The sequence below is a fragment of the Hyaena hyaena genome, unplaced genomic scaffold, assembly GCF_003009895.1.
Source record: "Hyaena hyaena isolate Hyena2069 unplaced genomic scaffold, ASM300989v1 scaffold_273, whole genome shotgun sequence".
In the NCBI taxonomy this organism is placed as follows: Eukaryota; Metazoa; Chordata; class Mammalia; order Carnivora; family Hyaenidae; genus Hyaena; species Hyaena hyaena.
In genome coordinates this window covers 1,359,493-1,376,191 of record NW_024080904.1, presented here as the reverse complement: position 1 = coordinate 1,376,191, position 16,699 = coordinate 1,359,493, and the positions used below count along the sequence as shown (strand labels likewise).

At 47.2% G+C, this 16,699-nt stretch overlaps 1 protein-coding gene across 1 annotated transcript in view; it reads left to right on the top strand.

Moving 5' to 3' along the window:
* Window positions 1-16,699, top strand: part of PAPPA (pappalysin 1) — a 243,651-nt gene that overhangs the window by 186,442 nt on the left and 40,510 nt on the right. Inside the window, exons 15-17 of the mRNA XM_039245860.1 lie at window positions 945-1,128; window positions 10,472-10,682; window positions 11,350-11,521. Coding sequence (XP_039101791.1) covers window positions 945-1,128; window positions 10,472-10,682; window positions 11,350-11,521 — 567 coding nt within the window. The remainder of the gene's footprint in view (window positions 1-944; window positions 1,129-10,471; window positions 10,683-11,349; window positions 11,522-16,699) is intronic.

Here is a 16,699-nt window from a genome sequence, read left to right as displayed (position 1 = left end):
ACAATTACAATTAGGCTGTTTTGGCAGCGAAGGACCTCTGCTCCCTTTGATGTATGCTTAGGAGGGGAAAAGTGTCCTTTGCTTTTAAGATCCCAGATCCACATTTGGCATCCCCAGTCCCCTGGGATCTGGCAGCTTCCTCCTTGAAAGGCAGCCTGCAGGTTGCCGATGGCAGTCCCTCCCTTGGCTCTGAAGCTTGGCCTTGCCCTTCCACCCACGGCACCCCTGCCATCTTCTGGTTTGGTTCAAATCCCTGTCCACCCTTTTCGCTTCTCCCAGGCTTGTTCGTTGTTCACGTCTACCTCTCTCGAATACTGAACCATCAGATCTCAGAGCAGGGAGTGGTTCTCTGAGCCACCCTTGGCTTCAGCACCCTAATGGGCGAGTTTAAGTCAGGAGAGGAATCTGCCCATGGAGTCACAGCTCAAAGGGCTCACATCCACGCCTCTCCTATACCAGGGCAAGGCCCACTCTGTGCCACACAGAACAAATAGCTCCCTATTACCTCCTGCAGAGCCAAGAATACAAAGATCAAGAGCCAGTGACCAATGTTGTACCATGTTTCACAGGCTATTTCAGGAAAGAAGTCATCAGGCTCCAAGAGGTCTGAGTCTTCAGATTCTCATCAACACAGTGGGAATACTGATCTGGGAGACTTTCCAGGGAGCAGTTAAGAGGGTGGCGTTCAGTTTGAGTCCCACATCTCCTCTTTACAGCTGTGTCACTTAGAGCAAATCAGCACCTCTGAGCCTCAATGTCTGCATCTGGAGAATGGGAACTGGGATACTAAATTCAAACAGTTGTGGTGATTGTTAAAAGTGAGCTGAAGCATTGATCTCCTAGAGCCGGGATGAGATTCTGAACGGTCGCTGGGAGGAAAGAGTGTTTTTCCACGTCCGGGATTCCATCTGCACACCCTTATTGTGCCCACCTCTGCCTTTCAGACGGGACCCAGCGTCACGGTGACCTGCACCGAGGGCAAGTGGAACAAGCAGGTGGCGTGTGAGCCAGTGGACTGTGGTGTCCCGGACCAGCATCATGTCTACGCTGCATCCTTCTCCTGCCTTAAAGGCACCACCTTTGGGCGTACATGCTCCTTCCAGTGCCATCACCCTGCACAACTGAAAGGTATCGAAGGCCTTTTGGCTCTGCTTGGCCCCGCTTCCTGTGTGAGAAACACAGAGGCAGCTTCCAGGCCCTTCCCTGGGTCTCCCACACCAAGGTCAGGATGGGGTTCTGTCTGCTCCTCTGACTCCCCTCTCCCGGTGCAGGTTATGTAAACTGCCTGGCCGTGCAGGGGAGGAGAAAGCAGAGTGGGGATAAATATGACAATGAAGTCTCCCCCTTGCAAGTCTTACAGAAAGAAAGAAAGAAGGGCAGGGATGACGGAGGGAGGAAGAAAGATTGGAAGTGATGTGACTAGTTCACCGGATAGGATTAGGGCCCAGTAAGCTGAGGAGGTAAGTAAGTATTACTGTCTCCATGTTATTTCCAGAAGAGGAAGTGGAGCCTTAGGTTAAGGAACTGGCTCAAGGCCACACTCTCTGGGGTGGGGTCCACCTTGGGGCCCAGGAGTGTCTGTCACCAAAGCCTCAGTTCCTCCTTAAGAAGGGTCAGCTGGGAGAGGAGCACGTGTGGGCAGAGAGGACTCGCTGGGATCCGGGATCTCCTGGGCAAAATCAGGGTGTTGAGGCAAATGAGGCATAGTCAGCCTTCCTGGAGAAGAGAGCACATTTTGGAAATGGGGAAGAGGTCAGCCTAGGCGACCTAGAATGTTAGGACTAGAAGGCTTCTCAGAGTTCTTAGAATAACTGATTATTTGGAAACATGATAAAACTGAGGTCCAGTGAGAGGGAGGAAGGAACGTGTACAAATCACAGAGCAAGTTAGTGGTATTTTCAGAACCAATGATCTTGGCTTCCAACTAGAATACTGGGTTTTCACTAGACACATGATTTCCAAGTTATGATGGTTCAACTTACGATGTTTTCACGGTGCAAACAAGCGACATGCATTCAGTAGAAACAGTGCTTGGAATTCTGAATTTAGATCTTCTCCTGGGCTAGCAGGATGTCATCTGACACAGTCTGGTGGTGCTGGGCATGGTACCTCGCAACTGATACCCGTACAACCAGCTCTGTCCCCACACAGCCCTTTTGGCGGCCGCCTTTAGCATAGTATTCAAGAAATTGCACGAGGTGTTCAGCACGTTATTATAACATAGGCCTTGCATTCGATGATTTTGCCCCACTTTGTAGGCTAATGTAAGTGTTGCGAGCATGCTTAAGGTAGGCTGTGCTAAGCTAGGATGTTCAGTAAGTTAGGAGTACAAATATATTTTTGACTTTCAATATTTTCAACATATGTTTAGATTATTAGGATGTGACCCGTCATATGTTGAGGAAGATCTGTATACCCATTTCTCAGGTGCCAGGATCCTCTCCTTTGCTTATTTTATCAGAGGGAACATTGTCCCTTTATGAGACACCTAGAATGATATCTGACTCATTTGGGTCCTCTTTTGGATGGGTCCTATCATCAAGCATAGGTTCTGCCATCATTCTATTGAGTGGAGATAAGTGGACTTTCATGGGATGTGGGCGGATTGGCAGGTCTGTGAATTCCCTTGGACTTAGATGTGATGTTATGTATTCATGAGTTTCAGGCATTTTGGTATTGGAGAACGTCAGTAGTTTCCCCAAATTTTCAGGGGGAACCAGAGTTTCCAACGATTACTGGACATGAGTTGCTGGAGGGCAGTGGCTTTGTCTAATCCATTTTCACATCTGCTGTCAGCAAGCCCAGAACCTGCACTTAATAAGACACAATAAAGTGTTTTGACTGGATGGCTGGATAGATTGATAAAAGTAATACTGCAGGAAATGTTTCTTTTAAGAAATGAATGAAAGACCAAGCAATCTCACTAAATGACCCCAAAAGAAAAACAGGAAGCACTGATGGGATGCACTCTTTAGGTCCCCTCATTTTTAACCCAAGATGATTTGAATAAAAGAATTATAAACATCTCACGCAAGGTACTTGAAAGACGTAGGCTGGGGAGAGGTGAAGAGACAGTGGAAATTATAAGTCTCCCCCACCTTTCAGGCTGTCTGAGTCCTTCCCTTGGCCCAGGTGTGGTGTGTGCTAATAACTCCAGCCCAAGAAATCACACTTCTCCTCTCAATCACGGGCCTTTGGGAAGGAGCAGTGTGCAGATTAGCATTGATTATTATAACCCCCATTGTGGCTAATAATGGTTCTTAATCAAAGTCATGCAGACCCTTCTGCTGTTGCTTCTCTGCTTACTATGGTAGAAGCAGGCGACCCTGCTATGGAGATGAGCCTCCAGAGGGATCACCATTTTCATCGTTGTTGATCCCAACTTTGTTCTTCCCTCGAGAATCCAGAGAAGCATCTCTTCCATGACACTTCTGAGTGGGTGTGCAAGACATTAAGGACGGTGGCTGTCTTGAGCTTATTAATGCCCCACCACCCTTCTCAAGCAAGGGGGTAAGGAGGCGAGCAACTTTTTTCCTCTATGTTTTTTTTGTTTCCCTTCCCTATCCTCCCTTCATTTTTCCTTTCCTAACAGCATAATATAAGCAAAAAGACCACTATCGTTAGAATCAGACAGACTGGGATTCCACTCCTGGCTCTGCCCCACCTGTTGATCTTAGAAGAGCTATTTCATGACTCTGAGCCTCAATACTCTCATCTGTTTAATGGGTGTAGAAGTGTCTGCATTGAAGGGTCCATAGTCCTGGGAGTTGGGGAGATATGCTCCATATTCCGTGCTCCTCTCAGGACCCAGAGATAAGTATTGTCAGATGAGCAGCCACCACTCAGGACAGGCAGTTACCAGTGTAGCCCCTGGGAACTGGTATAACACACACTTAACCTTCTATTCCCAGGGATTTTTTTCTTGAATATCCTCACTTTCACCTAAATTCTGAGCCCTCTTTAAGATGTATGCAAAATATCCTGCAAACTCACAGCCTTAGATCACTTCTGCCAAGGCTCTTTACTAAATGAGCACTACAAGCACAGGTAAAACCCACAAAGATGGATGAGAGGAAATATATTCTCAAGTTCAACAATAACAACAAAACTTCAAAATCATAAATGTTTAATTAAAGGGATAAAAATGCAACATTACTTATATTGCCTAGTCATTCTCAACTCAACTGTGTTGGGTACACTTGATATTGACCATGGAGTGGAGCTTCTAAAATAAGCATTTCTTGGGGCACAAGACTGGCTCATGTGGAAGAGCATGGGGCTCTTGATCTCAGAGTTGTGAGTTCGAACCCTACGTTGGGTGTAGAGATTACTTAAATAAGTAAATAATCTTAAAAAAATAAAAAAAGTAAAGTGAGCATGGCTTCATCCTACAACAATCTTTTTCAAAGGCTCATGTTGTACTTCTGGTTTTTGTTGCCTTTTCTGTCTGTTTTGCCTATTTAACCTGATTGAGAACTCCGTCTATTTACTTGCTTCCAGAAGATACCCAATATCATTGAGCACTTCCTGATTTATCAAACATTACCAGATATGGGGATATAAGTTGGGTGGACACAGAGAATGGCCACATTCTATAGCAGTGAACCTTCCTCCCTGCCCTCAGCTCTTTTCGTCACCCCAAACCTCTTCCTGTAGAACCCTGTTATGACTGCCTTCACTGTAGGAATTGCACATTCTCTTTTCTATCTCAGGAGGAGACCCTCCCTTCTTTCTCAGAAGCAGATAGCCAGGACTTGGAAGGTCCCAATGATCTCATCGGGACATCCTTCCCACAAAAAAAAATTAAAAAAACAAAAAAACAGGGTAGCCCTCACCCTACAAGAGAAATTGTCATACAACTTCTAAGAGAATGCTTCTTTCTCCATCTGTCAGCCTGGTGTTTGGGATGGTCAGGGCAAAGGATGGATGAGAATCCCACTGGGTCCAAATCACTGCTGGGTGATGATGATAGACCACTACTCAGATTATGCCTGGGGACTTGAAAGTCACACTGGAGAAAAGATTTGTCCAAGATCACACAGCTGCCTACGAGGCCACTTTTCGACATGAGGGATGCTAAGATGTCATCTCTGACATAATTCTTCCTTTCTCGCTTCTGCTCCACTCTGAGCAGTTGCTCAGGTTTTAAGAGCCACGCCTTTTCTAAAGCCCTTTAACCTTTTCTGAAGCCTGTCCCTCAACCCAGAACCCCATAGAAACCTGGAACTTTAGATCTTGAAGAAGCCCAGTGGTTATCAAGGGTAATCATTTAATTTGGCGATGGGGAAACAGACCCCAGAGAAGAAGACATTACCATTAGCAATGGGGCCAGAAGGCAGGAGTCCTGACTCTAGAAGTGGTCCTTTGCTAGGCATGCCATTCCCACCAGTCTGGTGAACTTATCTACCTTATATCTGCCATTTTCATTCCCAAGCCTCTCCTCCATGGCAGGTGTCCAATGTTGCAGGCTCCTTTCTCTCCCATCTTGGGAAGTTTCCATTAATTGTCCCTGGAGGTGACTGCATTTTAGAACAGCCTCTTTCCTTTGAGTCTAGCATGTGGAATGACAAATGGGGACCCTTGATAAAGAAATGTGGAAGTGAGGGGCACCATTCTGGACAGTGGGGAGAGGGTGGAGGTTGTGAAATCTTACTGTATGACCAGTTCTTGATTTTGAGATACCTCATTCATCCAAATTCTCCTGATTCCATGACATGTTCTTTGGCCGTGCTCAAGGATAAAAACTCTGTGGTGGGGTCAAGAGAGCATTTGGGGGGGGTGCCTGGGTGGCTTAGGAAGTTAAACGTTGACTCTTGATTTCACCTCAGATCATGGTCTTGGGGTTCATGAATTCAAGCCCCTCACTGGGCTCTGTGCTGATGATTCAGACCCTGCTTGGGATTCTCTCTGTCTCCCTCTCTTTCTCCTTTCTCTGCCCCTTTCCCCTTGATTCGCTCATTCCCTCTCTCTCTCTCTCTCTCTCTCTCTCTCTCTCTCTCTGTCTGTCTCATGTTTATTTGTTTATTCTGAGAGAGAGAGGGAGAGAGGGCGCGCTTAGGAGTCAGACCTGGAGGGAGCCCAACTCTAGATTGAGCGACTCATATTCCCTTCAGGGAGTCTGTTTTCTCACCTACAGAATGGGGTTAGTGAAAAATTGGGTTCTGAGGAACGTCAAGAAGATGGCCCTGAAAATTCCTTCTGGGCCTGCCTCATGGACTCAATTACAAACAGCTATTGGTAGAATTCCTTTCAAATATTCAGAACTGGACACTTAAACAATCAAAATGTAATCTGATTCACCTCGGCTGGAGCTATGAGAGCCCAGTTTTCCTGAGCAAATGACATACTTTCCAGGACTGCCAAGCCCAGCTCAGATTTTCTCTTTGACTCCATGGGGTCCCAGGAGCCTAGGAATGTGCTTTCCAGACTGAAATTGGCAGAGGATGGCCTGCTTCTCTTGATGGCTCCATTTCCTCTGCCTCAGCTTTTCCCTCTGGCTTGCTGCAGCTTCAGTGCTGGGTGAAGTTCCAGTTGGCTATTTTTGGGAAAACAACCATCCTGAAATCCTTTATGTCCGTGTTTCCTGCCTCACCTGGCCCAGGACATTGTACAAAGACCTCTTTTCTATTTATACTTCCTGCCTTTCTTCTTCTTCCTCCTCTGTAACTTCTGTTAAGGTCTATTTCTTACCAGGAGCAATGAAACTGACTCTCCTCCCAGCTCCAGCCATACTAGCCTTTGGCCAGGGCAGCCTCCTGAGGGCTTGTGTGTCCTTTTCCAGTCTATCTAGCTGCATTTGTGTTTCTTAAAACAATACAGTGGCCAATATGCTTTCACATCCTAAGTTGTTAAAGCTGCTAAGAACTCAAAGACAGCTTTGGCTTAGGGCCAGAGAGGTTGGCTGACTTGTTCAGTGTCAGAAGTAGATTCATCTTAGTTCATGCATTTAACAAATGGATACTAAGGGCCTGCTTTGTTCTTGGCACTAAGCTAGGGTCTGGCACTAAAGGAATGAACAAGGTCCATCCCCTGACTTTAGGATACAGGGACCAGGTACGAGGTAATAAGAACCCAGATGTTAGGTCTCCTGGCACTTCCCTCCTTGTATTCTGCCCTAGGTTAATTTCAGTCTTAAAGGCACTCCCAAAGAGATGTGGTCTTCTGGGTAATCTTTTGAATAAAATAATAAAAATAGGCACATCTCTTCAACAGTACATTTATACTTATTTTAATATTCATTAGAGATTGAAATTTCTTTAGGCACATTTGTAGGCAGACTGAGCAAGATTTATTTTCTGGACTATAAAAGATGAACCGATGAGGGGCACCTGGGTGGCTCAGTTGGTTAAGCATCTGACTCTTTTTTTAAAAAAATTTTTTAATGTTTTATTTATTTTTGAGAGAGAGATAGAGACAGCGTGAGCAGGGGAGGGTCAGAGAGAGAGGGAGACACAGAATCCGAAAGGGAGACACAGGCTCCAGGCTCTGAGCTGGCTGTCAGCACAGAGATCATGACCTGAGCCGAAGTCAGAAGCTTAACCAACTGAGCCACCCAGGCGCCCTAAGCATCTGACTCTTGATCTTAGCTCGCATGTCCTTTTCCAGAGAGCATTGTGTTCCCCCAGGAAATCCAGTAGGGAATGAGATAGGGAGGCATGGACTTGACAGAAGTATCCAGGGTCTCTTTTAGAGCCAGGTATGCTGTGGGCAACCAGGGTCCAGTCCCTTTGGGGAATTGTGAGAGACAGTGCAGAATATTCCTCAGAGGTACCACAACTCTGGGAACTGGCGTGTTAATCCACCAGCTCCATCACTGGTTGAATACTACTTCCAGCAGCACTGTGAGCTTGTCTTGTGCATGGGCACAGGGTGCATGCATGACCACAACAAAAGGTTTCCAGCACAGGGTTGTAGGTACAGTAACCCTCCTTCAGAGTATAGAGTCAGGGCCAAGGGGATGAGGACAAGACATGGATAGCATGTGTTATACCCTGCTTTCTTCAATGCCACATAGTGGATATACAGTAGTGACTATGGTTGGGCATAGTCATCCCGATTCTGTGTCTGTATCTCCTGGATTTTTGTGTTGTTGGGGTGGGGGCATGTCCATGGTCCTGAAGCACCAATTCCTGCTCTAGTGTGGTTCTTCCTTGGACTGTGGTACACAGTTCACTCCTATATACCCTCTCCCAGAATTGTATTTCTGGTTTGCATCCTTCCTCCCTCCCTCTCTCCCTCCCTCTCCCTCTTCCTCTCCCTCCCTCTCTCTCCCTCTCCCTCCCTGTCTCTCCCTCTGTCTCCCTCTCTCTCCCTCTCTCTCTCGTTCCTCCCCTTCCCCCCTTCATTTCCTCTCTTGAGTAACATTTTCCAGTTTTTGTTATCTTGCCACTAAAGGACCATGACTTTAACTTCACAATTTATAATTTGCATACCTGATATGGTATACTTTTAGGAGTCCAAACACTTTTTTCCACAGATATTTTATCCCTCCTGGGAAATTCAGAGAGGTCAATTCAGCTTATATCTTTTATAACTCCTCTTCCTTGCCCTCCTCCAAAAGCTATAGAACTATAGCTTTTGCTATGCCTGTGTACCCCAAAATACTGTCCCAATCACAAAAGCAATGCAAAAAGCAGTTTGGAGTCTTTGGTGTTCTAGAAGCCTCCCTGCTTCTTTGGACGCCAAATGAATCATCCTTTACTTGATGTAGAAATCTCTGTAGTTTGCAATATCATTGTTTATCAACATGCAGTCTCTATGGGGTTCACAGACACTAGGTTGCCTTGTGCTCACCAGATGGATCACACTTGCACAGGAGGAGAAAGAAGATAATGAATGGGGTCAGGGGAGCAAGGGGCCTATAGAAAAGTGCCCAGCATTCCCTCATTCCTCTTTCTCTTCCTCTTCCTCCTCTTCTTTCTCCTCCTCTTCCTCTTCCTCTGTTCTGGAGTATCTATTGCCTTCTAGTACATCAAACAGTTCGCTTTTTCATATAGTTTATTGGGTTTCTTCCTATCACACTAGAATATAAGTTCCAAGAGGCCTGGCTTTGAGGGGTTTATCCCACCATACAAAAGCAAAGCTGGCACCTAGCATTGTGTGGATGCTTGTTGGATGAATGAAGGCCTCTGTGAAATTCACATGGGCCCCTCAGATCTGCCAATGAAGGTGACATTAGGAGGCATAAAGTGAATCAAATAAGGAATCTGACAGCACTTTACTGCACACTTTTCATCGATGTTCCATTTCGTCTTCTCTGCCGTGAAAGGTGGGAGCAATTGCTTTCTTCCTATAGATCAGAGAGTTGGGATTTGCCCCTCTTATTTGGCTCTCAGAGAGAAGGGCTCCACTGAACATATGTAGCCAACTTCCCATGGAAAATAATAACCACCTTTGTCACTAGACAAAATTGGTTTGAAGCTTCGGTTTACCTTTTACTAACTGAGGACTCAGTTGGGTCTCTTCAGCATCCAAGTCTCTATTTCCAAGTGTGCGCTCTCATACTATGAGCCTGCCGTGAGAATAACTGAGTAACATGTCCATGGCACTTGGGATGTGGTGAATGTGCATCTCGCCCCATCTCTCCGCCCCTCCATCCTTCACATCCCCACAGCAGCCTCCCACGTGCTTCCAGCACTGCTTGTCAACACCATTCAGTAATAAATGGGGAGAGGAGCGTTCCCCTTGAGAAACCCAGGTTTCAGGTCCATCTCCAATTGTCTTGGGGAGGTTTTGGGCACGCTGCGCATTGATAATATATGACCTGGCAGTGAAAAGCCTACCGCCTCGTGTTTTACTTTTATTTGCAACATTCCCCATCAGGCCAGCTTCCCGGTGGCAATCAGCACGTCTGTCAGAGCTGGCACAGGCTACGGTGCTGTGCTGCTCTCTCAGCTGCTTTGGCAAAGCCTCACTGAACACTGGGGCCTGAAAGAAATATCAAGCCTCCAGATACCACAGTGCTGTCACTTTCTGGCATGGGGGGGCTAGAATAAGTACAGGGGCGCAGGGCCCAAAGAAGAGTGGCAGGCAGCTTGAGGTCACATGGCACCCTGACATCAGAGCTCAGAGTAGATTCTGATAGGGCCCTCCTGTGTCAATGATCAGAAAGTAGGTATGTTCATCTCCAGGCTCAGATGCCCACCTGGCAAACCAAGGAGGATGGATGGAAGAAGCATGGAGGTCTCTTTCCTATGTAGTATAAAAGGTTCAGAGTCAGGAGTCAGGATCCTTGACTTTTCATTTACTGTAGATATGGGGTGAGTTACTCCCCAGGTTGGGTCTCCTTTTATCACAGCTCTCTGGATCTCCCTAGGGCCTCTCAATTGTAAATGGAAGGGTCTAGAATTTGAAGAATCTTCTGGCTCTACAAGTTGACTTAAGCCCAGGCAACCTGTAAGTTAGCTTGGCTGTCAGAGACCCATCCCCCTGCCCCCACATTTGCTAACCCTTGCCCGCCTGTGTCCTCCAGGTAACAACAGTCTGCTGACCTGTATGGAGGATGGACTTTGGTCCTTCCCAGAGGCCCTGTGTGAGCTCATGTGCCTAGCTCCGCCCCCGGTGCCCAATGCAGACCTCCAGACAGCCCGTTGCCGAGAGAATAAGCACAAGGTGGGCTCTTTCTGCAAGTACAAGTGCAAACCTGGATACCACGTGCCTGGCTCCTCCCGAAAGTCAAAGAAGTAAGTAGGGCTGGAAACATACACTCACAGGTTCTGGGAGCAAAGAGAGCCAGGTCTGGATATCTGATTAGAAGGAAGCATTCATTTCTTTGCTAGAGGGAATAGCCACTCTTCATTACATGCTGCCCTGTGAGAATTTAGAGGGACATTTTTAGGAACTGCCTACTGGCTATGTGACCTCAGGCAAGTGACTTCACTTCCCAGGGCCTCTATTTTTCAACACTAAGATGGGAGTGATAGTATCAGTTACCACAGAGGAGGACTGTGAAAAATAAATGAGGATGTGTATATAAAGTGTTCGTAAAGTGCCTGGCACATAGTAATTGTTCAACAAATGGTGAGTGTTAATATCGTCATCATACTAGCACCCATCAGAACATTCTAGAAGAAAGGGAGAGGACTGGAGCTTGCAGGGCTAGAAATTTATTTCAGTCCACATGCAACTGAGAGACTGTCTGAAACCCTTGCTTGCCTCAAGTTCTGTGAGTGAATTTTCTTTAATCCCTACGTAGTGGTTCTCTACCAACCAAAAGGACAGGTAGGGGATCAGGAACGGGAAAGGGAAAGGAGGGGCCAACTGGCTCCAGAGAAACTTGGGTGTTTGGATGGGGCATGAGTTTGGTTGTCTGGTCCTTGAGACGTCTCTTCTTTAATCTCTTCTTTAAAGAAGAGCCTTCAAGACTCAGTGTACCCAAGATGGCAGCTGGCAGGACGGGGCTTGTGTTCCTGTGACTTGTGACCCACCTCCGCCGAAATTCCATGGGCTCTACCAGTGCACAAATGGCTTCCAGTTCAACAGCGAGTGTAAGATCAAGTGTGAAGACAGCGATGCTGCCCAGGTAAGACTCCTTGAACTTGAGGCCGGCGCTCTGGGCCCGCTCCCTGAAGACCAGCTGTGTCTGGTCTGCTTACTGAAGACCAGCTGTGTCTGAAGAACAGCGTCCTCCAGGAGACTCTGTAGATATGACAGTGTTTCCAGTGCAGATGTTAGGAAACTGGGTCCTGGTTATATTCTTTTGTAATCTCCCAGAGCCTTTTTGTCCTCCCTGAGCACCCTATTTTGGCTCAGAGACTCTTAGCTTTGCGAAATGTGTGGTGTTAGAACCCTTCCAAAGGAAAACACGTATGGAATCCCATGGTGCACAGTCGACCACAGATGAGTCACTCTGATAAGAGCGTCCAGGGCAGTGTTGGCCAACTTTCTACCTCCATGACCTGCGTTCGATTACCCTGAGGTAAAAGCATGAGGCTGCCATGACCTCAAGACATCAGTGGCTCTGCCGGCATGAAGAGAAGGGGCACTAGGCTCAGACTAGAAGTTCAGAGTGTGGAGAACACTAGGGAAGAAAGGCAGATGAGGCGGAGATAGGAGGGTTGGGATTCTGTCTCCATCCCCTTATAACTGGGAGTAAGTCCTGCATTCCCCCCACTCCTGCAGGAGGAGTCTGTGACTGAAGTTCTCTTGCTCCTTCTGAGATGGGTGGGGAATCTAGGATGGAGAAGGGGGAACAAGAGGCCAGCTCACTCCAAAGGAGCCTTAAATCCACTAGCGTTTCCACCATGATAGAATGGTTTGGGTTGGGGTCACCTGGGTGGCTTAGTCGGTTAAGCATCCGACTTTCGCTTAGGTCATGATCTTGCTGTTCGTGGGTTCGAGCCCCATGTCGGGCTCTGTGCTGACTGCCAGCTCAGAGCCTGGAGCCTGTTTCAGAGTCTGTATCTCCCTCTCTCTCTGACTCTCCCCTGCTCACGCTGTCTCTCTCTCTCTCCCAGAAATAAATAAAAACATAAAAAAAAAAAATTTAAAAAAAAAAAAAAAAGAATGGTTTGGGTTGGTACACTGAGCCCCGTATTTCATGGGTGTGCAAGGACCTTCAGCCAGCTGGGCCCCAGGCTTCACCTGCAACTCGTCCTCACCCATCTTTATAGTGTGCCCCCCCCCCAATGCCAGGCCCTGCCAAACCACCATCCTTAGCCCTCCTCTCTCCTGCTCCACACACACAAACCAAGTCCTACCCATTCTGCCTCCAGGACATCTCCTGAAGCTGTTCTCCCCTGTTCCTGGTGCCACGCCCCTAACTTAGTCCACCGTCATCTATTTCCTGGGCCACATGCAGCCTTCTGATTATCTCCCTGCTTTTACAGCCCTGCCTCCCTCCAGCGCATTCTCAGCATTTCAGCCTGAGGGATTTGTTCATAGCATGTATCTTATCACGATGATTCCCCTGCTTAAAGCCCCTGGTGAACCAGTGGCCCCTATGCCCCGTAGGATACACTCTCAGCTCCTTGGGGTGGATTCAAGGCCTTTCGATCATGAATGAGACTGTTCTCCTTCTCACCTCTGCATTCTCAGTTAAAGAGCTTTTGTCCTACCTTTTTGAGCTGCTTCACTCCTAATCTTCCTTCCCAGGGCAGCTCAGATACCCATTCCTCCAGGAACCCCCTTATTTACTGAAGAATGGTTGGCACATGATGCCATATTTTTGCAGGTGTACAACATAGTGATTTGACAAGTCTGTACGTCACACTGTGCTCACCACACATGTAGCTATCATCTGTCACCCTACAAGGCTATCACACTACCATAGACTACATTTCCCGTGCTGTACCTCTTATCCCTGTGACTTACTATTCAAGCCTGGGCCTCCTACTCCCCTTCATCTGTTCTGCCCATCCCCCCACTCTGGTGACTATCAGTTCCAGGAACTCTTTCTTGAGATTCCTTCCACTTTTGGGCTCAGTGCCCCTCCTTGGAGTTCCCCAGCCGCCCCCATCCCCCCATGCACTGGCCATACCACACTGCAGTTCATTTCAGGTGTCCCCCTCCCCAGGTTATGAAATGCTTGACCACCTCTTTAATCTTCCCTGAGTTTTCAGCACTTGGGACAGTGCCAGGCACCCGGGTGCCCAGGAAATGTCAAGGTATGAGAAGGAGCCATAGTGGGCTTTCAGAGCAATCTTGTCATTTTCCAAATAAGAAAAACTAATGCTGGGAGAAGTCACTCAACCACCCCAGGTGACAGAGCTGGGGTCACCTGAGTCAGATTCAGAGTCTAGGTGCAGACAGACTATAGACAGACTGAATCCAACAGGCACCAGTTGAAAATCCTTCATAGAGTACACCCATGGACGACTGAGTACCCACGTCCTTCCCATCCTTGACTGCCAGGGAAGCAGAAGCCAGTGCCAGAACAAGAAAAGACCAGAGATTACCCCGGCCTCACACAGGCTGATCAACTTCCCTCTCCCTCCCTTACATAAAACTGTTGCTAACAGTTACCCAAACTGCTGAGCCAAATAATATTCTGGCCGTGGTCATGTTATCAAACTGAAACCCAGTCTGCCTGTGGCCTGCCAAGTACCTTTCATGGCCAGTTTGTATTTAAAGGAGAGGAAAATGTAAATTTATCAGATGATTCAAGCAGTTCTGTTTGGCAACTGGTGGAGAGGCTAGACGCGAAGGAGCAGCGTATTGCCTGTCGGCGCAAAGAATGAGGAGACGTGTGCCAAATGGGCTCCTAATACAATTGACGTTTCTAGTTTGTACCGAAAATGAATTTCCTCTACCCTCAGACCAGGGGCCCGAGAGCCAAATCTAGTATTCACCTCAGATCCCCTCTTGCTGCCTGTAAACACAGCAGAAACCTACGGCCCAAAGCATCTTGAATTAAACAGCTTGTATGGAGTCAGGATTCTCTGCTTTCCAAACAAGTTCCAGATTCTGGCAGCAAAGGACAGGGACTAGTATAGGGGAGGTTCATGTTCTCCCTCCCACTCCACTAACAGCAAATTAACAAATAAAACCTCTGCTTCATTTATGCCTTGGGAGCCCCTTTGATGCTGGATCTGGACTCCGAGTTCAAATCCTGACTTCACACTTCCTCGTGGGAGGACCCGGGCAAGTTGTTTAATCCTTTAAGATTCAGTTTTCTCATGACTCATAGTTTGTCAAGATTACGTGAGGTAGTAAAAGCACAGTATGCCTATGAGTATCACCCTCAAATTGTGCAGTGCACAACCTGTGTACCATACATGGCAGCCCTGGGGAAGGCACAGACCACAAACACCTCCCTTTGAGGTCACTTCTAGTGGAGAGAATCTCTGGTGCTTCATGTGGGCTCCTATAAAATTCAGAAACAAAGGCAACATATTGAAAGTTATCCCTCTGTTGGGAGGCTAGTCCCAGAAAGTTAAAGAAGGGGGTATCTATCATGCATAAAATCAGAATGTGGGGTGGGAGATTGTGGGGGTATCTATCATGCATAAAATCAGAATGTGGGATGGGAGATTGTGGGGGTATCTATCATGCATAAAATCAGAATGTGGGGTAGGAGATTGTGGGGGTATCTATCATGCATAAAATCAGAATGTGGGAGATTGATATGAACCATAGGGAAGTCTGATTTATTGCTCAAATAAACCTGTAGAATATATAGACTCTCTAGTCTAGCAATACCCAGTAGAACTTTCTGCTGTGATGGAAATGGTCCCTATCTGTGCTTTGCAATATGGTGGCCACCGGTCACATCTTGCTATGGAGTACTTGAAATGTGGCTGGAGCAACTGAGCAACTAAGTTTTACACTTTATTTAATTGTAAATGGTTCAAGTTTAAGTGCAAACAGCCACACTAATATAGTAGCTACCATATTGGACAGTTCAGCTCTCAAATTTATAGCGTTATTATTCCTGTAAACCACGGCAGAGAACCTTGGTAATAACAGCTTTTTTAAGTGTTTCCAGGATGCCAGGCTGGTGCCCCAGACTTTCATTCATTTTGACAACTCACAACAAACATTTGAAAAAGAAATATCATCCCCTTCTTCCAATGAGGAAAGAAGGCTAGGAGGCTAAGGTCTTGCCCACAGTTACGAGTGAGCGGGCGGTGTGGATGGGGCCCACAGCCCTGTCCTTCCCACTACCCTGAACACATCCAGGGCAGGCTAGTGGCAAAGGGCAGGAGCTCCATCCCCAGACAGCTGGGGAGAAGTGCTAATTGTCCCAACATTTAATCTGGCTCAGATGTTTCTGAGCTGTCGGAGGTGAGAACTCAGGCCTGGCTCTGCAGGAGAAGCGCTGTGGGGAATTTGCAGGCGATTAGGGGAGAAGGGATGGAGTCTGTGGAAGATGTGTGAACAGGGCCTGCGGCAGGGGAGGGAGAGACTAAAGGTGCTTGTGGACAAAGCGATGCTCTAAATGGGGCTTTCAGTAGCTCTGGAGGAGCAAGGTCGGAAGGGTAGGAGTAGAGTCACTGATGCACCCAGTTCGTCACATGGATCACAGAGGTGGCCGTGAAAGTCTTTCTGCCACTAGCAGTGTGCATCTATCTCATGCCTTTAGGGGTCTGCTGTGGATACAGCACAGTTCCTGCATGTACGACTCTCCAAGCAGGGGCAGCTTTTAGGTTCAGTGTTGTGAAATGCTTGTGTAGGCACTCTGGGCCTCCTAGAAGAAGTTAGAAACTTCATAGGAGGTGGGAAAGACCTAGAAGATCCCCTACTGCAACCCACTTCTTTTATAATGGGACCATTGGAGCCCAGAGAAGGGAAGGGACTTGCCTCAAGTCACACAGCAAGTCACTAGCAGAGTCAGATCTTAAAGTCTCAAATCTTCTGACCTAGTCATTGTACACTATTTTCTGCCCATCCTTCCTCCCACATAAAGGGCTACATGTTACCCTTGTACCTTACTTGGAAGATGCAAAGTGCATATAAGGGCACTCACTGCCTGGGAACAGAGGCAAGTAATTAATAGCAGTGATTTATTGAGCATTTATTATTTGCCAGTCCCTGAGTTGAGTGCTCTACACAGAACACTTTATTGAAGCCCCACAGCATCAGTCTGGCATTACTGCCCCATTTTCTAGATGAGGAAGCTGAGGTTCCTAAGGTAAGGTGGTTCATCCCCTGTTACGTAGTTAAGAGTGGTGGACCTGAGATTCCTGTCATTAGATCTGCCTGTCCCCAAGGCTTTAGCTCTTTATGTCCCATGTGTATAGTCTGGTTCTGTCTAGCTCTG